Here is a 26386-nt window from a genome sequence, read left to right as displayed (position 1 = left end):
GACTACACAAGCGTAAGGAAACTGGGTTTGACCTTAGCACACATATCAAGAGTGATGTGGCTACATGGGCAGTACTCCATGTTGTGGGGCAGAGACAGGAGTGCCCCAGGGCTCCCAGGGTGCCCAGCCAAACAAGTAAGAGACCTGGTCTCAGAAAATATGTGGAGAGTGATTGAGGAAGACACCAATGTCAAGCTCAGACCACCACACACATGTGCACACAACCACACAAACCTGGACACACACACAACAGAGTGGAAATCTTGGGGTTGCTAAAGAAGCATGGGAAACGGGCCAGGAAATGTGAGCCTCAGGCTTGTGTTAGCTGGTTTATGTCAGCTCAACATAAGCTACAGTGAGCCGAGAGGAGCAAGTCTCAGAAAGAAAATACCTCGGACAAGCCTGGAGAGCTAGCTTCCTTCCTTCTTTCCTTCATTCCTTCCTTCTTTTTTTTTCTCTCTTCTTTCCCTTCCTTTCTCTCTATTTCTTTCTTTTCTTTTCCTTTCTTTCTTTTCTATTGAGACAGGGTTTCTCTCTGTAGTCCTGGCTGTACTGGAACTCACTCTGTAGACCAGGCTGGCCTCAAACTCACAGAGATCCACCTGCCTCTGCCTCCCAAGTACTAGGATTAAAGGCGTGCGCCACTATCATTTTCTTACTTAGTGATTGATGTAGACGGTCCCAACCTATAATAGGTAGGACCACTCCTGGGCTGATGGTCCTGGGTTCTATGAGAAAGCAGCCTAAGCAAAGCACAAGGAGCAAGCCAGTAAGGAGCACCCTCCATTGCCTCTGCATCAGCTCTTGCTTCTGGGATCCTGCCTTGCTTTATTTCCTGCCCTGACTTCCTTTAAGATGGATAGTGATGTGGAGGTATTAGCAAAATAAGCCCCCTTTTCCCCAGCTTGCTTTTGGTCATGGTACTCCATGACAGCAATACTAACCCTAACACAGCCCTATCACGGAATGCCTGGAATTTCAAAGAAGGAATTGCAAGACAGTCTGGTGGCCAAGGTGTCCCTGAAGCATTGGCTTCAGGAAAGGCCCATCAAGATGATAGTTTCAGGCTATGGCTGAGTCTCTGGGCATGTGGCTTAGAGCTAAGAGGGCCCTCCCCGGGGCTCCCGTCAAGGTACAGGTTTGAAAAGATGAGGTGCAGACTTTCTATGTTAGTCATGGAGGGAACTAGAGGGACTCGGGTGATAAGATGACTCCAAAGAGCAAGAGGTCACTGGGATCCTTCCCACTCCTCTCTCAGTCTCTGGAAACTAGAGAATGCCGGTCTAACACAGATGTGCCCAAGTCCTCTCGCCTCCAGGCGGCCATGTCCCTAGAACCTCAGCATCACAGGACTCTGGCCTCCAGGCGGCCATGTCCCTAGAACCTCAGCATCACAGGACTCTGGCCTCCAGGCCGTATCTCATTGGGAGCCATAGCCTTCCCCTTGGGCCCCTGGACTGTCCTACCTGCCTGCTGCGTACACGCAGTGCTATGGTGCCTGTGGGGAAGGAGTCTCTTTGCCTCGAATGTTCTACCCGGGCCCTGCTTCCTCCCCTCCCTCCCAGGTCCTGAGGGTGGTTCTCCTGTATCTCACATCTCACCTCGCCCCCAGATCTGGCTTCTCCCTTTACCTTCCAACCCTCCTGACTCACCATGGCTGGAGGTGACAGGATATTCACAGCACAAGCCAGGGGACAGCATGGGAAGCCCAGGGTCACGGCGGGTCACAAGGTGATATGACTCACTGCTGTTGTATTGAAATAGCGCCGTGTCAGGTTATGTAAGCGAAAGCCTCCTTTCTTTCTCCGCACAGCGCACTCAGCGCGTCTCAGTTTATTATCCAATTTGGGGTCTCGTAACTTCATAAAAGGGATTCTGGGGAATAGGAAATGCTGTTAGATCTTATTTGAAATTCCTAACAGGGAACAAAATGATGAGAAGACTGCTAAGCCTCATCCACTGGAGAGAGGATGGGGTGGGGAGGTAGGCTTGTCTCCCAGACCTGCTCGGTAAATCCATCAAGCTCCCTGACAGTGGCAGAGAGAGTTCAGAGAGTTGCTGGGCCAGAGAACACCGTAAAGTCAGAAATGACGGATGTCTTCAGGGAAATCTATACGCTGCTTTTTATAACCATCACCGCCAGCGCCACCAGGGCCACCAGCACCACCTGTGATCATTATCGTAGTGGTGGGGACAGAACCCGGGGCCATGCATGCTAGGCCAGTGTGCTACCTTGAGGCCACTCCCCCAGCCCCTGTCTGCTTTTGAAGACTGGGGTTGCCTTCCTGGGTGTCAGCAGCCAGGCTTCCTGCAGGAAAGCAAGGCTGTCAGTTTGCCCATGAGGCACCAGCATGCAGATTGCTTTATGCCCCCCACATTCCTTCCTGGGCCTCATTTCTGTTCCCACACCAAGGGTCTCCCAGCTTGACCTTGGGGTCCTTTCTGTCTGTCTGTCCTCTCCAACCCACTGTCCCTACACTTGGTGGGGAAGAAAGTGTCCCCCTCTGTGCTCTGACCCCTGCCAGGGTCCTCCACTCCTCCTTCAGTTACCTATGGCCTCACTTCATCGAGAAGAGCCTGGAGCCTGGGCCTGGGGCTGGAAGGTGGAGGAAGAGCTTGCTAAAGCACAGGAAGGGAGGGAGGCAAATAGCCTGGAGATGGACCAGGTATCAGGGTTAGAGACCCCAACCGCTTAGCTGTGGGAGGAGATTCTTCCTTTAGATGACCCCTCCGCATGGTCATGTCGTGTCTTCAGTTTTAGAGGGCTCTGAATAGCTCACACCCTCACACAATTTAAAAGCCAAAATGCTTTTTTAAAAGTTCTTATTTAGAAGTCCTGTCCCCTCCCCATTTCTTCTCCCTTCTACTTTAGCTCCTCAGCAGTGATCACTTTTACCCATTCTTTTTTTTTCTTTGAATTACATTCATTCATTCATTCATTCATTCATTCATGTAGTTAGTTAGTTAGTTAGTGGAGATCAGAGGTCAACTTTCAGGGGTCAGTTCTCCGCTTCACCATGTGGGTCTTGGGGCTTGAACTCATACCCTCAGACTTGGCTGCAAGTGCCTTCATCTATTGAACCATCCCACCACCCCTGCTTTCATCCATTTAAAAATACATTTTCCAGGATTTCTTAATGCACATAAGAAATGTGAACATGTGTTCTTCCACACAAATAACAGTACATTCTGTGCGCATGTGCTGTGCCGTGATTTGATGTGTTCATCTGGGTCAGCCTGGCGCTCTGCGTTGGTAACGCTATTGCTTGGGAGGTAGCTACAAGAGAATCAGGCGTTCAGGGCCATCCTTGGCTATATAATGAGATTGAGGCTAACTTGGACTACATGAACCCTGTCACAGAAGTGGGAGAGAAAGAAAGGGAAGGAAATAAGATGGAGGGCATCTTCCTTCTTCTGTTTGGTCTCTGTCTCTCTCTCTTTTTTAAAGCAGCTGCATGGTATTCCAGGGTGAGAATGCATCGTCATTTATTTAATCAGGCAGACACTGGGTCCCTTCCAAGCTTCCCATTACAAGTCATCTAAATTTGTGTCGTTCCTGTAAGTCTGGGTACAGCCCCCCTGTGAGGCTGCTGCTGAACAGACATTTCCTGGAACGCCCCTCCATGTGGGAGGAACTGGTCTACACCCCCACTCTGAAGCGGATGCCTGCTCCTCATAGCCTCATGGCAGAGTGCTGGGGTGCACCCATGCTTCTCCTTCCATTGAAGAAGACAGCCCACTTGATCAGATTTATTTTATGGCCTCGCAAAGCGGGCATCAGCCACAGAAAAGGCAAAAAGTGCCCAGTGAGCAGGTGCCAGCTTCTAGCTGGGGAAGACAGGGGTCCAGTGCCTCCTGCTTATCTGACGGATGCGCTTTAAGCCACCTCAGACTGAAAATGAACCATAATGACCAGTTTCTTACTCCCATCAACAGTGCATGCTCTGCCCATCTTCCTTCTGGGCTCCGGGTCTTTCTCCTCCTGGTTTCATGGAGCTGGCTTTTGCGGTGGGCAGATGAGCACCCTCTGCGTATCTTGAATACAGTTTTTCCAAGCGAGCCATTATCGTTGAAAATTATGGCATGGTTTCTCTTCCCTCACATAGAAAAAAAAATTGATTTTTTTTTTGTAGCGAAAGTGTTTTTTCTTACACAGCTTTTGGGATTCACATCTGAGTTAGGTGGCCCCTCTCTAGACAGAGGCTATGGAGGAATTCACCCAGAAAGGGGAGAGAAAACAGGTACGTGGCTCCTCAGAGCAATGCTGCCAGCATCACTGTTTTGTCTGGGACTCAGCCCTGTTCCCACAGGGAGGAGGATTTCTTTTTGCCAAGGGTTGGTGCTGCTGCCAAGAACCTGGGGGCTTATACTCCCAGCGCATCAGCTGAGGTCTAGGAAGATGGAGGTGGCGTGAGTTAGGGAGTTAGGAGAAGATGGAGGTGGAGTGAGTTAGGGAGTCAGGGGAAGATGATGGAGGTGGTGTGAGTTAGGGAGTTAGGGGAGATGGAGGTGGTGTGAGTTAGGGAGTTAGGGGAGATGGAGGTGGTGTGAGTTAGGAAGTTAGGGAAGATGGAGGTGGTATGAGTTAGGGAGTCAGGGGAAATGGAGCATTTGCCAACTGCCCGCTCCCAACAGGTGAGTCCTGGCCAGGTGTGGGCAGGCCAGCACAATGGAAGGAAATAGAATTAGAACTTGGAAGTGAAACCCAAGACTCACATGAACTTGAACCATCCCTCTCTTGAGCTGAAGAGGTAATTAATTAATTTAGAGACTTTCTCCCACCACATTAAACTTGGCGAGTCAGCCTCAAGGCAGGAAATATGCTAGAACAGGAGCTGGCTGTGGCAAATTTAATCAGCACAGGGGCTGGACCACTAGGGAGAAACAGTATGTGGGAACTGTGTTCTTTATACCTCCCGCTCATCACTGCGGCCAGAGAGCAAGCCAGGCTTTTCTTTCTCATACTTGTTCGAGCTTGGGAGGCTGACAAGAGGAAGGTGTGATCATTCTCATCATCACGTGACCTTTGACAAATTGCTGTTCTTCTCTGTGCCTCCCTCTCTCCCTCTGTAAGAGGAGAAAATGCTAATAACTTGCTCTCCTGTCAGTAAACGATAAACACCATAGACACATTCGGTGTTCTATATGTGTGAACTCGTCCACTCCCTAGGGCAGCTGAGAAAGCAAACAGCATCTCTAAGAGCTTAGCGTATTCTTGGCACCTACGCGTCTCCTGAGTGTGCCCTTCATGTGCTGCCGTTACTCTGTGTGCCTTCTGAAGCCAGAGAGAAGGGCTCAGCCTTCAGTTGGGTGTTTTTCAAATCATGTCTTCATTCCACAAATACTTTCTGAGCCTCTGCTGTGTGTTGCATGGTGTGGTGCCAGGGCTGAGCCCTCCTGAGCTTGCCCCGCACGGCAGCTGTTGATCACTTCGTGACCAACGTGACAGGAGTTAGAGGTGGAGGTCTAGGGAGGGGCTTGGGGCGTGAGCGTGGGGTCCTGGAGATGGAATGAGTGCCGTTATAGGAGAGGCCCCAGAGCTCTCCACCCATCCTGTCGTGAGACAGAGTACTGCATATGCTACATAGAATCTTTTTGCGCCTTGATCATCTTGGACTTCTCGACTTCCAGCAGTGTGTGAAAGGACATTGTTGATAAGTCATCTACTCTGTGGCATTTTGTTTCAGAAGCCGGAATAGGCTGGACAGTCATGAAGTAGCAATCCTACCCTGCAGCTCACCACGCCTGCCTGTGCTCTATGCGCTACCATACAGTTTGCGAGCTTCGGGCAAGGGGCTGGAGGTTGAAACACACAAAGACTCACACAGAGACAGAGACTGCACAGACAGGAACACAGACCTCTAGTCACTGGTAAAAAGCCTTTTATTCCAGAGCACATGGAGGCTTCTATACCCAACCCAGTCAGATGGGCCAACAGGTGAAAACCTTATCCTCTGATCCTCAAGGCCAAGGCAACATGTGCTCGTGAAGCAGAGCTGGTAAACAACTTTGACACAGCTTTTAGTAACTCAGGTCAGAAGGAAAGTAAAGATCTCTAGCAGGGAAGAGCAGCTGGAGGCCAGGACTCCAAATGGTCCCAACACTACCCAGAGACAAGGGCTCCCCTAAGAGGAGGACAGAGGGCTATGGGGCTACTGCGCAGGGCTGTACCTGGAGGGTGGCCCCCTTGGAGAAATTGCAGCTTTTAGAATCTCTGGGGACACTGTGGTAGCATGCGCACTGTAGCAGGGGTCAGAGCCTTGTGCGCTTGGTGCTTTCTGATCTCTACAGAGGAGGAAGCAAGAGGCCGAAAGGCTTCTCTGGGTCAGCTGGCCACAGCGAGCAGAGCCGGGATTTGAGCCTAGAGGTAGACGAAAGTAGAGGGAGAGGCACAGAGGTGCCTGTGCTGTGCTGGAGTAGGCAACTGTGCTTCCCTCGGGTTTCTCCGAAGCTGAGTGCTGCCCTTAGCTGGTGAGCACTGGAGAGTAAAGACGCCAGGAATCCCACTGGCCTGATGTTGTACTTTGCGTTGTGGTTCTTACTTGATGTGTGGCCCTTCAGCTTAGTCAACTGCAGAGGCCCTCATCAGCACCAGTTCCCAAAGTCTCCGTCACCCATGGCTAGTCCATCTTCTTAAACATGCTTTCCTGCCCTCTGTGGTTGATGGCTCCTTCAGATCCCGAGCCAGGCTCACATGCCCCGTCTCTGTTGTCATAGCATCCTGGACCTGGCCTCCACAGGACCTGCCCAGAACTTAGACTTTTGTTAACTGATTTTTTTTTTCAATGAAATAAAATTTTTTATACGGTATATTCTGATTATGCTTTCCCCTCCCCCAACTCTTCCCAAATTCTCCCCATTTCCCCACCAAACCAAATGTGCACCCTTTCTCTCTCTCTCTCATTAGAACACACATAGGGATCTAAAAATAAGATAAAATAGGAACAAACCAGGATAGGACAAAACACAAAGAAAAAAAAAAGATCCAAATTAAAAACACAAGAAATGCACACAAACACTGAGACACACATTTGCCTACAAATAAAATCCATCAAAACGTGGGGTGGTGGTGGCACACACCTTTAATCCCAGCACTCAGCAGGCAGAGGCAGGGAGTTCAAGACCAGCCTGGTCTACAAGAACTAGTTCCAGTACAGACTCCAAAGCTACAGAGAAACTCTGTCTTGAAAAAAAAAAATCGAAACTATGGGAAAATAATGTAAAAGCAAAAGATCTGTAAGGCAAAACGAAAACAAAGCAAAATAAAAATCTCCAAAAATATTACCAGGTTCCTCTCATGTTGGCTGTGTACAGCTGACCACGGGGCGTGGCCTTAAGTATGGTGTGTACAACCAGCGAGACTCTGTGAAGACAACTGAGCTTCCCCTTTTCCAGCTGATGGTCTGAGCTCAAGAGAGCGAGGCTGTGACTGCTTCTCAGCCTTTGCACTTGGCACAGAGCTCAGATGTAGTAGACATTCAATACATATTTGGTGAGTTAGGAAGTAGCCACTCCTTCAGGAGAATTCAAATTTTGACAGTCACTAACTATGAGGGACTAACACAGGCCTGGGAGTAACAGCCTTTGAGGGAAGGAGGCCAGGAGTTCACAGTTCTCGTGTAAATATCACTGCTAGCCACCCTAGGACCGGTCACCAGGCACCAGCCCACATTTACGAACTGTTTGGACCATGGGAGTTGTCCACAAAACTTTGTTTCTTAATTTATAAGTGTAATGGTAAAAATAAAACAACACCAGCCCCGAGGAGCCTGTGCGCCTTGAGGGGCAGTGAATCCCAGGCAGGGAGCCACGCAGCAGGTGAGAGACTTCCGTGGGTCAGCCAGTCCGACAAAGAGCCGAGGAGCCATGGCAGATGAGAGACAGATGGATAGACACGCCATGCTGAGTGTGGGTTTGTGTATAGTTTATTTAGTAGGTTATGGAGGAGAAAGGGAAGGGAAGAAGAGGGAAGAGCAGAGAGAGAGGCAGAGAGAGAGAAAAAAAACAGATAGAGAGAGAGAAAGAGAGGGGGAAGAAAGGGGAAGAGGAGAAGAGAAGCTAACTCTTCAAGAGAGAGATGGAAAAGAAGGAGCTCAGGCTAGAAGCAGAAGGAAGATCTGCTTGCCTGGCCCAACCTGGATGGGGAGGGAGTGGGCAGGGCTTGTCTCTTAAAGGGATAGGACAGACCATTACATTCCCATCTCTTTTTTATAATAAAAAGGCGGGAGGTTAGGCACAACAGGTTAAAGGAATTGGGACTGTGGATTCTCAAGACTGCTTCCGGCTTATTTGGGGGCATCGTCTTTGGGGGAGGAACCTGAGAAGGCTGGGTGCTGGTCACATACTGGGGTAGCTGGTATCTTTGCTCCTGTCTGGTGTTTGTGGTATGGAATTGTCTGGTGTCTCTTACACCTGTTAATGTATTGGCAGAACAGAGGACAAAGTTAAGTTTAGGGGGGAAAAATGTTTAGGACTAGGGAACTGAAAGGGTGTATCTGATCTGTTTAAGGTGGATCATTTAATTTGGCTCCCTGGAACTCACAAGAATTTTTGGGGTTTATGAAAACATAAGTTTTAACCAGCAACAGAACGACTGTGACAGATATTTTTGCACAATTAAAACTATCTTTAAGACTATGAAAGGCAGCATGAGTGAGAATATCTTACTGAGATTTGTTTGCTGAGGCTGTCCTTTTAAATGACAAAACCTCTCAGCTGTCAGTCTGCATCAGAGATCTTTGGGAAGGGCAAAATTTTACTTGAGTTATTGATTTATAAAACGACAGAGAACTTACTTGGTTGGCACCTAGAGCTACTCCTCAGGGTCCTCCATGGTTGCCAAGAGTCGTATTTGCCTTTTGCTGTGTAGCACAGCACCTACCAGGCTCCAGAAGATCCTGTGGGCTAAGAAATTTGTAGGAAGACAGGCCTACCTTGACCTGAGCAGCTAGGCTGTCGAGTCCAGTGATTCTGTCCACGTCTGGAGATCTTCATTTGAGATGAAAGGCAGCTTTTCCCAGTGCTCAGCACTTCAGTTGAAACAAATTGTGGATGGATGTTGTTCTGTGCCCATTTGTCGTCTGTCTTCTTTTGAGGAAGTAGAGTGATGCTGCTAGGAGCCAACCTGTCTCTTTTTGTTATGAAAAGTCTTTTAATAATTAAACATTTAAATACAATATTTCCCAGATCTCTGAGCAGTTGGGGCCTGTTTATCGGGTATAGATAAGTTATAACTACAGTACAGAATCTGCCTGGACAGCTGGGTCTGAGCTCCACTGTAACTGACAATAGTGGAGAACAGTTTAATGTATTTTAAAGCAGGGTTGGATTAAATATATAGTATTTTATGTAAGAGCCTTAGAAGTACATACCAATTTAAAATGTGAGACTTGCTGCTTTGTAGTCTGGAATAAGATACAATGAACAGACAATTATAACACTTAACAGTAAGCACAGGTGCATTTAAGTTACATGTATGCATACACACACACAGTGAACAAGAATTGGGCGAAATGGATGCTCTTGGTGGGCACTCCCAAAGGCATGGCACTCCACAAAACACACATGTAACAGAGTCAGCACCAGGGACCAGGCAGGAGATGGCAGGACTTGGTCACCTGACTTGGTCCTCAGTTAAGATGGCAGTAAGGTCACCTGACCTCAGTTAAGATGGCAGTAAAGTCACCTGACCTCAGTCAAAATGATGGCAGTTACATGTTGTATGGAGAAGTCACTTTTTTTTAATCCACTATAGCCTAAGTTGATTGCATTCTAAGGACAGCCTCAGTTCCGTGTTTTTTACTACGCTATCAAACCACCTTTGTTGTTGTGGTTTGAACTGTAGGAGCGGAGTTAAGAGAGTTAAGTTCCGAGGCCCTGGCAGGAGGTGACACGAAGAAATGTGGCGTGGGTGCTCACCTGCCTTCTGAGTGAGCTCAACCTCAAGAAGAGATGTGGGCTAGATGGCTCAGCTGGGAGACGGTGCAGCAGAACAGAACCAGATGTGTTGGGAGTAGGGGAGAGGCCTGCAGGCAGGTGATGCCACCCCAGTTAGGCAGGGAGGAACAAGAACCATTTAGAAGGGGATCTGGGTGCCAAAGCAGATGACACAGTGTTCAAACTGTTGAGGATTCTGACGTTTTTGTGCCTGAGAACTCTTAGTGTTTATATCAGTACTGTGGTTTGGGAGACAGAGGAGAGAACGCCCGATGGATACAAGTTTTATTAGCTGGGGAATGGGATTGGATTTCAAAACAGAGAGGCAGCGATTTGGGGGACCATTAACGAGAGGCACAGTGTGGAATTCAGGGCCCTCATCACTCCCTGCCTTCTCTCTGTACCCCCAGAATTGACCTTGTCCTCAGCCCACCACTCCCTGCCCAGTCACAGGTTTGCTGTCTCTTCCCCTTTCCCTTACTGGACAGAGAGTCTCTCACAGATTTCCATTTAATTGTGGGAAAAGATTTTTTTCAACTCCATGTTCTAATCAGAATTATACTGATACCAATCTGCTCTCTTGGAGAAAATATTTCCTGGACTCAACTTCCCGAAACAAATGAAGATTTTAGGAACAAGTTGATAGGATGTATCCAGCCTGTGGCCTTCAGGATCTGTGCTTCCAGGATAACTGTGAATTGGCCTAAGCATGAACTTACACAGAATATTATGAGATTTTGGGGGGCAGCGTGGTTAAACAGTTCTTGAGCACAGACTTTGTAGATGACAGCATTGTGTCACAATGTCGGATGGGCAGACACCGCAGTTTGCCTCCAGCATCTTACACCATCTTCATTCTTATTTAAGCTGTTTTCACAAGTATTGGCTCCTTTCTATGGGAGTTTTCTGTGCCAGCTTTTGTTCAGTGTATTTGTAGGTTTGGTCAGTGTGGTTTCCTTCTCTCTTTCATCTCTCTCTCTTTTCCCTTCTTTTTCTTTGCTTGAGATGCTGAGAATGAAACCCAGGGCCTTGCACATCTTTGAGGCAGCATCCCACTATGTATTAGATGAGCCATGTACACACGCACGCTCTCTCTCTCACACACACATACACACACACACGCACACAACGCTCTCTTTCTCACACACACACCCACACACATTAACACACACATTCATCCGTGTTGCGGAGTGGAATGCTACGGAGTGCATATAGAGGTCAGAGAACAACTCCCGGGAGCTTCTTCCCTGCCTCTGCCATGGAGTTCCACGGTAACTCAGGTCATCCCGACCTTACGAACATCTGCCACTGATCATGACCCGTTCGCTATCCCTCCTCCCACAGCTCTCTGGGTTTGGATATTACAGGCATGTATGACACCCAGCCAACCAGTTTCTTAAAAGCCAACTTTTTAGCATGTACTAATTGTATGAAATAATGAATTTCATCATGTATTTCCATACATGTATATGATTTTCTTTTGAAACTATCTGAGGAAGTCGCAGTTTTCTTGGGTTAAATTTGTGGATCTAGAGACTTTGTGTTGATCGTCCACTTAGTAATCCCCAATGGGACTTGAACGAAAGACTCAGTAGCTCTCGGGTGGGTGGAGACTGATCCATTGCTCAGACTGTTGCACTGAAGGACTTAGCAGTCAGGACCCTGTGGTCTGACCGACTGTTGCATTGAAGGACTTAGCAATCAGGACCCTGTGGTCTGACCGGCCTGATGGCTCTTTTGCTAGATGGAATCTTTTACTGATAGGTGACTTTTACAGATGAGCTTTTTTGATATTGGGGAATTCTAACTGAATCCCAATGAAGAGAAATGTTAAGCGCCTGTCTGAAATAACTTTATTCTTCCCTTTTTTAGTAGGTATGCTGTAGACATTTGTGGTTGTAATTGCTGTACTTTGAATTTTTGAAAAAATGTGGGGGAGCAAGGATTTGTTTTCTTTCTTGTACAAATTCTAAGTAAGTCACAGTGGCTTTAATCCAAGCACTCAAGAAGGCTAAGGCAGGATGATTGACATGAATTTGAGCTTAGTATCCAAAAGAAAACGTTCTACAAAAATATTCTTGATTTTCCCCTTGGACTGAAAAACCTTGCTAAGAGGCCCCATGACTCATAGACTCTGGCCTGCCATACTGCCTCTTCTGGCTCCCCTGAATTCCTACACAGCTTTCACGGTCCTAAAGTGCCCCATTGGGGTCACAAAGAGATAAGATGACGAATGTCTAAGTCTGTCCTCGTCATTCCAACAAAATACCTCAAGCTGTTTCTAAAGGCGGCAAGGCCACGGCATTCGTTGAAGGTTTGTCTCTGGTGGGACCCATTTCCTGGCTCATGGGTGGAGCCTTCCTGGCATGTGCTTAGGGCAGAAGGGACAAAGTGACGCTCTGGGTTTTTTTCATAAAATCTTTGATCCAAGTCACAAGGGAGCTGAAGGGGTTGACTAATTTCCTAAAGGACTACCGGAGAGACACAAGCGATCAGTCTGTAGCAGTGAGAGAGGACACTATGTTTATTCTTAAGTCCTCAAACCATGGAGACAGATGTCCAACATATTTAATTGACTGGAGCATTTTAGAAGTCCGTGACGATGAAGGGCGGCTTGTGAGACTAACTACGGCTGTCACATGAAGAAAAGTGGACCGGAGCCTTCTGTAGGAGTCAGTTTTCTGTGTCAGGTGTAGTGGTGAGCACCTTCAATGCCAGAGCTTGTGAGGCAGGTGGATGTCTTTGAGTTTGAGGGTAGCCTGGTCTACATAGTAAGCTCCAGGTTCCATGTATGATGAGGGCTGCACAGTGAGATCTTGTCTGAAAAAGTCAAAGTTTTCCTTGTGTTTGTATTAGCGTGTAACGAGGCTAGCATGTTGGAAATGCCAAGATGTTGCCGTTTCAGGCATCAGCATCTGCGGGAGACCCGGTCTTTGGAAACTTGGGGTCACCGAGCTGCCTTTGACTTTCTCCCATTGCCAACTGAAGCCAACTCCTTTTTTCTTTCTTTTAACAGATGAGGAAAAAGAAAATAACAGAGCCTCCAAGCCCCACTCCACTCCCGCCACTCTGCAATGGTAAGTGTCCGCTGCCAGCCAATGTCAGCCGCACAGACCTTTCTAGAAGGGCGGCCTCGCGCTCGGCTGTTTTGGTGTTGTCACACTTACTTGACATTTGGTAGCTCACCTGAAATCTGTGTAGTTTGCAGGTAAATACAAACGGTTCACCTTAGTTATCTCTAGCCTGGTGATTTGAGTTTTCATATGTCTTTTCTTTAGGGGTAAATATTTTCCCATTATCAAAATACTGGTAAGGATTAGTTTTCATGTGAATTTTTAAAGTGAGTTTTTGTTTTTTTCTATTTTGGTTGGTTTTTGGAGACAGGGTTTCTCTGTAGCCCTGGCTGTCCTGGAACTAGCTCTGTAGATCAGGCTGGCCTGGAACTCACAGAGATCCGCCTGCCTTTGCCTCCGAGTTTTAATAGAATCTGTTATTACAATGGTGAAGTTTTAGTAAATGGTAGAAATGCAAGTCTGTTCATCCTTAACCTAGGAGCCCTGAGTGAATTAACAATTGCTGGAAATATAATTAACACTATAGCATTAACAAAAGTAATCCTCTAGAATGACTTCTCGTTAATGTTTGAAATTCCTGGACTTGATGAAATGTACAGCAAGCCCCTTTTCTCGAAGCTTTACTTCAACATTGTGTTGTGGCCTTGAACCCTTGAGCTCTCTGACCTGAGACCCTTGCTTCAGAGAACCTGGCAACTGAAGGCTATCACTTACCAGTCCAGCTCAGGGAACCCAGGAGAGGGGAAGGTACTCACGTCGACTCCTTGCCAACCTATGTGCGGGGCTCACTTACACGCCCTATGTCATTCTAAGTCAGTGGCCTTCGTATTGCTGCATCCGTTCTATAGAGGAGGAACACAAAACCGAGACAGTTACAGCATTGGTTGTCTACGGCTTTTGAAGTGAGAGGAGTCAGGGATCTGGAGAGGACTCTTAAGTGCCAGCCTGGTGCTTGGAAGGACTGAGATCTCAGATTGGGGCTGTGAGGACTGTCATCTTTCCGTCTCTGGGCTGGTGATTGCAGAGAGGAAGGGAAGGTGACAGAGAAGAAGGCATTGGAGTAGAACTCAGTTTGCCATCAGGGGTCTCCACCATCAGCTTGCCATCCGGGGTCTCCGTCAGCTTGCTAGCAGAACTTCAGTGAGAAGGAACACACGGACAAATAAGGGGACAAGGAAAAGGCCTAGAAAGGAATCTTGGAAGCCACCGTTGATATTTGGTGACAGCGAGCTGATGGCTGTTATGGGGAGCTGATATCCTTCAGAACGCTACCCCTCCCTCCCCGTTTGTTCTCCTCTTTCTCTGCAAACATTAGCCTAGGGATTTGGCTCAGTTTGTTGAGTGCTTGCCTAGCATACAGAAGGCCTGGCTTTGATCCTTTATACACGATGAGCCACATGTGGTAAGCTCATGCTGTCATACCTAGGAGGGAGGTGAAGGCAAAAGGGTTAGAACTCACGTCTCCCTGCGTGCAGTGAGTTTGCGGTCAGTCTGGCTGTATGGGATGCTATTCTCCCCAACCCTGCCAAAAAGCAAGGGGCAGGTGATCTCCATTTCCTTCCCCTAGCAAAGCTGCGGCTGTAGTCGTCTCCCAATATCACGCCAGTTATGTGCCTTGGTGCCACCACAGGAATGACGACGCGTCCGTGCAGAGGATACTGGGTGTGGGCATTTCTAGAAACACAAGACAGCAACGCTTTCTTCTTAGCAACCTGAAACAGTTCATTTTAAAATATCAAAAAGATACTAGAAGAAACCTGCCTTGTAGCATCTGTTTGTCTGTGATGAGACAAATGGATCATTCTAGAACTGACTTCATCCTCCAACTGGCAAAGCAAATTTGAAAATATGTTCTTTTAGGAATAGCAAATCAGTCTCCAATTTCCTTTGTATTGTATGTTAATATAGCTTCAGTCATTAACTAAATTCAAGTAGTTCTTAATGAATACCTTCTATGTGTCAGGGCTGATCCTGTTCTGGGATAAGATGTAGAAGAGACAAGCAGAACTGTCCAGTTTTTTTTTCTTTTCTTTTCTTTTTTTTTTTTTTGGCAGGGTCTGTAGCTCAGGCTGCCCTTGAACTCTCTGGCCTCTACCTCCTGAGTGCTGGGTTTACAGTGTGGGCCAGGCACTAACACCTGGCTTATCCAGGGCCTTGGCCAAGCTAGGCAAGCGCTTTACCAATTGAGCTACGCCCACAGTGATAATTTTTTAAGGGACCAGAAAGGAAACCAGGCACATATTAGCCCGAGGGGGGTGCTGTGGGACGACTCAGTGGCACCAAAGGACTGTGGCAGCACTATTGTGATGAGCAGCTTCTGGGAGGTGACACTCCTGTGGACAGATGTGGTTTGCAGAAGCCAGGCCAGAGGAACATCCAGACAGGACCGCTCCAGTGGCCTGAGCCTGTAGCCCGGCTCTCCACTTTTCAGGATGAGCAAGCACACAGCGGACATTCTGCCTATGCCCAGGATCCACATGGAGCTCTGGAGCAGGTGACGAGGACGTGGGCTGGGAGGAGAGTGACACTCTCAGGCGGTTCTGAGGCCCCCACAGCCTCTCAGAGATAAGCCCATCAGTCAAGCAGAGAAGCCTTATCACCACCCGGGTCTGTCCTCAGAACTAAGCCAGTGGGCCAGCATGTTGCTCCGGTAAAGGCAGTGTTCTTCATATTCTGCCAAGGGTAGCTTCCTCTAGGCCCGGGTCTCAGCCCCAGAAGCCCACTTCCTTGTGCCAGTCATAGTGTTAATCACGAGGAGCAGTCTGGTCACACACACCAGTATCCCATGAAGGGAGCAGACTGGGCTTCTTCAAAGCACCAAAGCCGTGTAGCGTGCAAAGAATGCTGCTGTACAGAGGAGGGGTGTGTGCAGGGAACACTGAGGTACAGAGGAGGGGCGTGTGCAGGGAACACTGAGGTACAGAGGAGGGGCGTGTGCAGGGAACACTGAGGTACAGAGGAGGGGCGTGTGCAAGGAACGCTGCCATACAGAGGAGGGGCGTGTGCAGGGAACACTGAGGTACAGAGGATGGGCGTGTGCAAGGAACGCTGCCATACAGAGGAGGGGCGTGTGCAAAGAGGGCTGCGGTACAGAGGAGGGGCGTGTGCAAAGAGGGCTGCGGTACAGAGGAGGAGTGCGTGTCGTTTATCCCTGCATGTACTAGGTGAAGGCAGGAGGACCAGGTGCTTAAGGCGACCCTCTGACATACCAAGTTCGAGGGGCTACACCATACTGTCTTAAGACACACACAAAAACCAAAATCCTGATGAGGGAGAAGTCATGTGTATGTGGGAACATGTAGGACATCCCTCTAAATGTAAGAACATCACACTCAACCCCACCCCTCCATAAAGCTCCCTCGTGAATGGTTATTATTTTTGTGATATGGTTCCAGTCTAAAGCTTTGTCTCTCAGAAGGAATTGGGTGCAGCCTTCATCCTACAGAAAACAGCAATAAGACTTACAGCGCGTCTCCCTTTCTCTCTGGCTGCCCAGGAGCTCAGAGGTTAATCTGAGCTGGTTTGTCAGTGCTCTGTCTGCAGATTCAGGGATGCTCACATACTCCTCCTCTCTTCTTTATCTAGTGTTCACTGAAAGGCCAGGAAATACATATAGTCACAGATGCCTCCTGTTTCTTCTGTTATTAATACAAGTAACACATTTTTTTTATTGTTGTTAGAAAATGAAACCGAAGATTAGGCTAATGTCCACTTTCACTGTAGTTATTCTACTTTTTCTCAGAAATAACTTTTCAGTAAGGCGTGTGGGTGTGTGTAAGTGTTTACATGCACGCACCCAGGGAATTTTGCACTGTTTTTAATTTGTATTTTATTTCTATCCTCCTTATAAGAGGCACACAGATATATTACACCAGTGCCCCCAACTCCGTAGATCCACAGCTCACTTTATTTCTTAACATCCTGATATCATGCGGGATTAGCTAATAAAGAATTAACCTCACGATGAGGAGGTAACTCAGGGGCCAAAAGCACCTGTCACCGAGCTAACAGCCCGAGTCTGAGCTATGGAGCCCACACGGCAGAACAGAAGTGACCCCGTACACCTGCCATGGTACGTGCGTGTGCCCCTCCCCCCACATTTGAAGCCGAAGAGAATGAGCTTTCTTCTAAGTGGCACATGGTGCTGCCTGGAGAACAGCTGCAGAGCTGGCCCCTTTTCCTCGTGCTAGGTATTTAAGTCTGTCCAGATGTCACCTCTGAATTATAGAGAGGACCCTATAGAAGGTTCTACATGGGGCCTCTGCAGCCCTGGGGAGGGCTTCTCTGTGCATGCATGAACAGCTGGTGATGGAGTTGCAGTTCTACCCCTAAACCGTTTCCAGTTCTGTCTTCCCCTGCACTGCAAAGGATTTAGACACACAAGCCTAGGAATCTCTCTCTATAGGAATCTTATGTCTGAGTCGTTCTGGTCCTTCACGCTGTCCTGTCTCCTGTGGCACTGTGCACCCATAGGGGTGTTGAGGAGAGCTGCTGCGCCAGGCTGACAGCACCCAGCCTCCCTGGGACGAGTTGGCTTGCCACTAGAACTGGGTTAGGAATGGTTTGCTTCTCCTCTGGCCCTTCCCCTCCCAAGCCCCCTCCCCACCACCCTGGAGACACCAGGCCTCCTCAGAGGAACAAATAACATAACTGCCAAGCAGCCAAAAAGAATCGGGGCCACATGATCTGGAGGCAGCTTCCAGCAGAAAACAGGCAAATGTTGTCCAAGGGCTCCTGCCAAACCCTTTCCAGCAACCTCGGTCATGGGGGTGAGTAAATCCCACCTCACTGGGGATGCTGGGCGCCGCTGGAATCCCAGCCACACAATCAGCCCTATTCACACTGGAGATTTTGAAATGGAAAGCGGCCCTGTTGGGCCACGCCGGCTGACCTGCTGCCAATGCATGGCTCCTCTGTGGCCTACTCCCTCCCACACCCACTACTGTGCCCTTCCTGAGCCCTGTGCACCGTCAGGGTGGGGGTAGTCTCCTCCTCAGCAACTAGCATAAGACGTAGGGGTCCCCAGTACCCAGCAGGCTGAAGACGAGGCAGCGAGGGGTTGCTTTCTTGGCGAGGGTAGCTGGAAGGTGTGAACATTTTCCCTTTTTTGATGGGCTGTTGATATTTGATATTAGTGTGAAATCAAATAGATTTCTCTTTAAAATGTTCTCACAAATCACCAGTGGCTTGCTAGACCTTGCACTGTTCTAAAGTCAGACTTGGATGTCTGTCCTCGTTTTGTTTCTGTTGCTATGACAAACGTCCTGGACAGTTTGGAGAGACAGCTCAGTGGTCAAGAGAGCACACTGCCTCTGTGGAGGACCTGTGTTCAGATCCCAGCGCCCCCCCTGGAACTCCAGGTCTAGAGGATTAATTTTTCTTTTAGTGCCTCTTTGGGTTTCTGTGGGTACGTGTGTGCTCTCTGTCTGTCTCTTCCTCCCTCTGCCTCTTTAAATTTAAGGAAATAACCTGTCCAAAAGCAAGATAGCAGTGAGTAAGGATTTTCTCTACTCAGAATTCTAGTCCATCCTTTTGACGAAGTCCACCCAGGACTCCAGCAGCCTGTCTCGCCACGCCCACCCACAGTCCAGAGAGGGGGTGAATAACATGAAGGTTTTCTACTTGCTCTTGCTTGGCTAGTTTTTTTCTTTTTTTTAAATGGTACAGTTCAGGGCCCAGCCTAGAGAGTGGGGCCACTCACAGTGGATTCAACCAACAATAAAGACAACCACCTACAGACACACCCACGGGCCTGCTAGAGCTGGGCCATCCCTCACCCAGTTCTTGCCTCAGGTGAGTCTAGGCTGCAGCTAGTTGACCATTTAAACCTGAACATCACAGTATTTTAGACCAGATCATGGTTCCTAGGTCTGCCTGGGGTTCTGCTCCATGTGGAGAACCCTCCCCAGGGGTGTAAGAAGACCCACAAAGATGATCTTTGGGGCCCCACCAGGCACAGTAAGGCGAGGAGAGGTAGAGATGGGGAATGGATGAGGAATACGGAGGACACAGGACAGGAGACTGTGTCAGAATGGGGCCTCCAGTCCCCAGCCTCCTGGACAGAAGCGTTGATAGCTTGTGAGAAATGTAAAACCCCAAGTAATAGACGTGGATATCCAACAGCTGGGCAGACCTCTGCACCTACGTTTCTGAACCCAAGCCTCTGGGAAGTTGTAAGCAAACCCAGGGACAGATCAGATGGTTCTGTGCTCCGGCCCAGGTAGTCATTGCAGTGGCAGAGAGAACTCTCGTTCTGTTCTCTGCTCTGGACTGGCCAGATCTGCAGATTCAGGACACACTGGGGCAGTGCTTCCTCCACCCCCATCAGATGATGTCTCTCAAAGTCACTCAAGTTCCATAAAATTGCAGAATGGGCAGAGCCGTCATAGCCATGCACTAGCTGCAGACACACGTCCTGGGAGACACAGGTCTTAGGTCACCGCGTTGTTGAGTGAGCATCATAGAAGTGCGTGTGGTATATGTGTTACAGCTGATCGCCCCTCCGGCCACAAGGAAATCAGGGGACTTAAACCTGACACAGGAGAGAATGACACAGTCCAGTGACGATTGCTGCGGATGTGGCATATGATAAACACACCCGTAGCAGTCATTTGCCACCAAAATGTTTGTATGTCGGTTGGTGAGATGGCTCAGTGGGTAAATGTACCTGCCACCTAGCCTCGGACCTGAGTTCAACCTCTAGACCCACATGGTGGAAGGTGAAAACTGATTTCCATGAGTCATCCTCTGACTTACACACGCACACACACACACACACACACATGCACCATGCACACATATGTGTGCACACACACATGCACCACGCACGCACACGTGCGTGCACACACACACATGCGTTCACACACACATACATACTGTGCACTCGACAGCACAATTGGTATGTTACCCCTGCATCAGCACATACACGGGAGGAAGGGTCTCCACTCTGCTCTCAGGACGACTGTCATGTCACAGACAACAACCTTTGGATGATGTTCTGTTCTTAGGACATTGCTGCTGTGTACGTGGTTCACTGCCACCAGGCACTATGGGTGCATTATGACACGTATGGGTGCATTATGATAGTATGGGCGCATTATGATAGTATGGGCGCATTATGACATGTATGGGTGCATTATGACACATATGGTGCATTATGATAGTATGGGCGCATTATGACACGTATGGGTGCATTATGATAGTATGGGTGCATTATGACACGTATGGTGCATTATGGCACATATGGGTGCATATGACATGTATGGGTGCGTTATGACACATATGGGTGCATATGACACGTATGGGTGCATTATGACACGTATGGGTGCATATGACACGTATGGGTGCATTATGACACGTATGGGTGCATATGACACGTATGGGTGCATTATGACACACATGGGTGCATTATGACACGTATGGGTGCATCATGGTAAATGTATTTAAGGTACAGGGCACAGTCCAATAACTGAAGAGAGGATATCTTTGGAGGATGGGGCAAGTGAAGGCTGGAGAATCAGTCAGGGGTCAGATGGAGGAGGCCTTGGATGTCCAGGGAAGAAACCTGGACTTCTGTGAGGAGGCAGTGTGGAGCCATTAAAGGTGTAGAACACTGCCCAGCTCTCATTGCTCAGCAGTCTCAGATCCCAAAACAAACAAACAAAAAACCAAGCCAGGCACAGTGACATACACCTTTAATCCCAGCATGCGGGAGGCAGAGGCAGGTGGATCTCTCTGAGTTCGAGGCCAGCCTGGTTTACATAGTGATTTCCAGGCCAGTCAGAGGCACATAGTAAGCCACTATCTCTAAATACAAGCAGAACAAAACAATATAGTGTCCAATCTCTGCCTTTCTACTTTGGGAATTTATTTTTTAGATCTGCTTTGGTAAAGTAGACCTGTTGCAGCATTTCTAGATAAGTGAGCAATAACTGAAGAGGTGGACACTTTGCCTGACAGCATGTGTATACATAAAAAGCTGTAGGTAAAACGTGGCTCAGAAGAGAAGCGGTTCCAGGCATCACAACATTCTCTGTTGCTTGAGAGCATTGATACAAAGCTGCTCCCATGTCCCAGGAGGCCACGGGCTGAAGCCTTCCAAGGAGGTCTCCTTAAGAAATGTGTGTCTCAGATAATGGCTCACGCTAGCTGTTGACTGAGTTCATTATCTGCCCATAATAGCACAGGCTCAATTCAAATACAATGAGGTTGTTAAATAGAAGGTAAGAAAATAGAGCAAGTCCAGAATTGTATGTGTGTGCATGTGTGTGTGCAGTTAAAGAAAAATCCAGGTGAAATGCAGCATTGTTCACCCGCCATGCCAGGCTAATGATGTCCTCTGAAGGAGGGAGGGAAGGGGGAAACTCATCATCAGATATGAAGAGAAATAATTAACTGCTTTCTCTCTTTCCCGCCTCTGTCAGCGGAGCGGATGCTCCAATTAGTAACTTCAGTGCACACGCCGAGCCGCTAGGTTTTGCCGGGCGGTCTGAGGGACGGCGTCACAATGCTATTCCTGGAGCATCCTTCTAGCATCAAAGGTGCCCTTGTGTGCCAATTACGCCCATCACTCACAGAGCTTATTAAAATGCTTCATAGTCATAAGCCACCTGGATACTCGGAGGTTCAGCCGCTCCAGTCACAGGGACAAAACCCGACAGAAACGTAGTAGGTTAGCAGGCGCTGGCCTTTCACAGGTAGTGGCTTAATTAGCTCAGCTGGCATGAACCGTGACTTTGATTGAGCAGAACCAAATAGTTTGTTGTTGCTAGGGGTTCATTGCACGTGCTGTGTATCACTGTGGGGCCGTATTTCAGTCCTGATCTCTTGGTCAGAGTTAGCAGTCAAACAGACCACAGAATAGTAAACAGAAGTGCAGGCATCGTGACTTTAGTGACACGTAATGATTTGAGAAACCAGGAGTACACCTGGGAGCCAGTGCTTTTTGTTATTGGTGGCAGGGCTGGGGGCACAGGGTTTTACTCTATAGTCCACACTGGTTTCAAACTCATGGTGATCCTCCTGCCTCGGCCTTTTGAGCACTGGGTTTACTCTCAGCTTGGGAATCCATGTTTCTAACACCACATTGAGAACATTATGTCCCCCGAGCTTTACCCATCTTGGGGCATTTCTGACAATGGGATGGACCCCTTTTCAGGTTGGGAACCTGAGACCCACCTGAGTAACTGCGTACTTCGATATCCCATATGCTATCTTGACTCAATACAGGCCCAGTACTTCTTTTTAATTACTCTAATTTTTCATTTATTTTACATACCAACCAGTTTCCCCTCCCTCCTCTCCTCCATTCCCTCCCCCACGTCCTTTTTCCCCTCCCCCATCCACTCCTCTCCCATCTCCGTTCAGAAAGGGCCAGGCCTCCCATGGGAGTCAACGAAGCATAGACCTTGTACTTCTTGCCTGAACTAGTATAGTGCGTCCAGACTAGTCTCATATGTTTGCTGCTCCTTGCAAAAAATACCAGTTAACCCAACTTTGCTAGTTATCCTTGGTCATCCCACCACAGAGGTACTGCCACCTTTAACTATGCCACTCTGGTCCCTTAACAGGGGGAGGGGTGCTCTCTCATTTAAAAGCATCCCACAAACAGATTCCAAGTGGCTTGAAAAGCTTGCTTTACCTCTGAATCCTTGGATTGTTTGGGCCAAAGTAAACTTAGGACAACGTTAACACAGCACAAAGGGACACTCTCCTCTCTCTACCAAGTCCCAGCCACCCTCACGTTGGTGTATTAGAATGAAAATGTCCCTCACACAATGGCCTGAAGAACTGAAGTCAAACCTCTGTTAATTTAGGGAAAGAATTTAATGGAGCACTCACAAATCTAAGCTGGAACTTGTGGGGTTACTTTCTTGCCTTTTTGTGTTCTTTATTCTTGATTATCAGTTAACAGAACCTATTAGCTTTACATTCATGTTCTTAACCTTTGTCAACATTATTATTGTGGTTAATAGAGCATTCTAGAAGTAATCAGGCAAGAAGGTCTTCTTGTTTCTGGGAGTTGTGTGTGTGTGTCTGTGTGTGTGTGCGCGCGTGCATGTGTGCGTGTGTTACAATGAGTGCATGTGTGAGTCAGGGGTTGACATCGAGTATCCTGTCCCATTTTCTCAGTCATTCTTCACATTATGATTTTGAGGCGCAGTCACTCACTGGTTTGGTCTGCTGGCTGGCCAGCCCCAAAGCTCCCCCCGCCCAATCTTTGCATCTCTAGCTCTGGGATTACAAGCACACACCCCCATGCTCACTTTTAAAACACGGGCTTTGGAGGTCCGAGGTCGTGCTTCACAGTGAAGGTTCTCAGGCTTTACAACAAGCACTGCACACACCGAGTCATGTGTGTGTGTGTGTGCGTTTGTGTGTGCACATACAAGTGTGTGTCATATGCATAGAGCTGCCTGTAGAGGACAAAAGATGGTGTTGGATCCCTGGAGCTGGAGTTACAGGAAGTTGTGATCTGCTGTCGTGGTTGCTGAGAACTGAACTTGGGTCCTCTGAGAAAAAGAGCAGTTAAGAGAGCTCTTAACTGATGAGCCATCCCTAGCCCCCATGAGCCATCCCTAGCCCCCATGAGCCATCCCTAGTCCCCATGAGCGTCATCTGGATGCTAAGGTAGCCCCTTGTCAAGGACGGCATGTCAAGCCACATTCCTTAGCTTGTCATTTAAAGATTTTCTGCAATCCCCCACCATCCTTTCCTTTCGGGTCTCCCTTCGCAAGCCCCTCCTCCCACTCAGCAGATGTCCCCATCATTCAGAGCACAGGACACATCTATTGCTCTCTGTTGTTCCCCTGACTGGAGCCTCCACCTACTGCAGCAGTAGAAAAGGCTTCTGGTGAGAAAAGTTCTCTTAATCGCTGGTCACATTAGCAAATGAATTCTACTTTCTGAGCCTTAGTCTCTCGGTGTGAAAGGTCGGTATACTGCCTACTTCATATGGCTTTTCTGTTCTGTTTTTGCTTCACTTGGGTTTTCTTGTTAACTCAGGTTGTCACTGTGTAGCTCAGGCCGTGCTTGGACACACTGCTAACCTAAATGCTCCTCAAACCCCATACCCTCCCATGCCATCCTTCTGAGTGCTAAGGTTACAGGCATGTGTCAACATGCCTGACTTTTATGTGATTACCATGAGAATTAAAAGAAAATAACCCTGGCTACCCAGTGCCTGGCACCTAGAACAAACTCCATGAATTTGAGCTGTTATAAAATTTCAACCCGAAGTCCTCTGTGGAGCCATAATTATCCACTCCTTTCTACACACTAACCAGGGTTTCCCTTTTCAAAGGCATTTATGGTCGGGAGGTTATAGTATTTACAGATTCTCGTTTCTTGTGTCATTCTCCCCAAATAGACTCCAGAGTGAACTAGGACATAGGTTATGTCTTATGCCAACACAAGTGCCTGCAGGAGCCAGGAAAGGGACAGAAAACAGACTTGGTGTAAGAACAACGGGGAGGAGTAAGGACTCTGGCCAACCCCAGAGCACATGTCACCCTGGCCCATTGTTGTCATGAGGGAATATTGGTTCAGGTTGCCAGATCTCAGCTTTTTCATAAGAAGCCAGGAATCCAGATTCTTCTGTGCAAAGTCCTGGGGTTTAAAAGCTGAGCCATTGGTGCCTAGGCAAAACAAAGCACACATGTGAGACACCCCCTCCCCCAGTGGTGACAGCCGCCTCACTTACGGGGTCCCTATAAAGTCTGAGCCTCAGCTGGTCCTCTGAAGTTACAGAGAAGCAGTGCTGTGAGCGGCAGTTAGGGATCTCGGCTAAACTTGCAAGCTGATCTTCATTCATCCCAGATCCAAAGCTCAGGATAGCCTCAAGAGGCCTCCTCTGTACCTGCAGCCAGTTTCCCCAGGTGAAACCCAGGTAGAGTTCCATTGCTAGCACCGAGGACACTTGCACTGGTGTTGTTTCCTTAATTTGTATATGTTTTAATGTGGGACATTTCGTGAATGTGCATACCATCTTGATTCAGGGGCCATGCTAACCTCTTTCCTTATGTTGAGGTCATTGCTTAGCCCTCAGTGTGTGTGGAATTACAGACCCCATCTCCATCCCTCTGTTTACTGTGAATCTGCTCACTGTATGCCATCCAGGGCCATTTTGCTCACCATGATATGGCCCCAGTGCCTGGAGAGTGATAAGGTCAATACACATTTGTTGAATGAGTTAAATGATTGAAATGATCCATCCATCAAAATCAGACACCGATGTGTGCCGAGGGATATGGGGGACTTCATGGATTCTGAGGTGACTGAATACTCCCCCAGTCTCAGAGTATTTGGTCCCCTAGAAAGGATTGCTTGAGCTATTTACTGGAACCTGAGAACCAGGAACTACTCCTTAGGCCCATTCCGAAGAGAGGGCCGTGGACTGAACGACCGGGACCCCTCAGCACTCGGCCCTGCCATTGCCTGCGTCACTAGGGTCAGATTCATGCATGAAGTTTGAAATGGTTGAGCTGACTTTTGTCAATCTGGTGCTGGAAGGAGCTCAGTGAGTGCCACCCCTTCAAGGGGGCCCCTTGGGAGGCCGTGGCCTCATTCTACTTGAGTTACGACACTGCTGGACCACTTCTCTGGCAAGTGCCCTCAGAATGAGGCTGAAGCTACTTGAGGACATTTGTTCCATTGCTTAAGAATCATGCTTATTTTAACAACAAGAGCAAGGAAAAAATCCCGGAAAACAGGTACTCATCATGGTGTCCCCTAAACTTGATTCCGGGTTTGTTTGTTTTTGAATGGTTTCCCTAAAAGTCCAGTGACCGTAGGAGAACTGTCTTCTGTTGGAGTGTTTAATGAGCTGTGTGTGCCCCAGGCTCCTCCTAGGTGTCATGTTCCACAGCAGGGATGTGGGAAGAGGTGTCTTAACCCTCTGACAGATCGATGTCATTGACGGCAGAATTCATTTGGATTCCTAAATTCTGTTTACTTTAAAAAAAAAAAAACTTCAAAACTTATTTATATTTCTTCTGTGTCCTCAATGTCTATCACAGAGTTGAGATACGTAGGTATGGGAAAGTGTCTTATGGAAAGGTAAATTGAGGACTCCTAATGCCATTCACAGGACTCCTGGGCCCAGTACTTATAATACACATGCCACTTTGTTTGATATCAACAGTCATCAGTCATCACTTCTGAAGGGAAACTGAGGCCTGAGGTTAGGTAACCTGCTCACGGTCACCACACCAATAAACACAGAGGTTGGGACTTGAACCCAGTTGGAGAGTGGACATTTCCTTCCACAGAACCCCTAACCTGTACGCAGGAATGTACGGGATATAGCACTACCAGCCTGAATACCGCACAGAGGAAGAAGACCCTAGCATAAGCAGAGGTCAACTCTACTAGGATCA

General features: G+C 48.2%; 1 protein-coding gene across 4 annotated transcripts in view; it reads left to right on the top strand.

Moving 5' to 3' along the window:
• The window catches only part of Rfx4 (regulatory factor X4), a 143506-nt gene that overhangs the window by 31661 nt on the left and 85459 nt on the right, over positions 1–26386 (top strand). For all 4 annotated transcript variants that reach the window (XM_057757695.1, XM_057757694.1, XM_057757692.1 and 1 more), the window contains exon 3: positions 12953–13013. In XM_057757695.1, coding sequence (XP_057613678.1) covers positions 12953–13013 — 61 coding nt within the window. The remainder of the gene's footprint in view (positions 1–12952; positions 13014–26386) is intronic.

Source organism: Chionomys nivalis, chromosome 25 (genome assembly GCF_950005125.1).
Source record: "Chionomys nivalis chromosome 25, mChiNiv1.1, whole genome shotgun sequence".
NCBI lineage: Eukaryota > Metazoa > Chordata > Mammalia > Rodentia > Cricetidae > Chionomys > Chionomys nivalis.
This window is presented reverse-complemented; position numbering and strand designations above follow the sequence as displayed.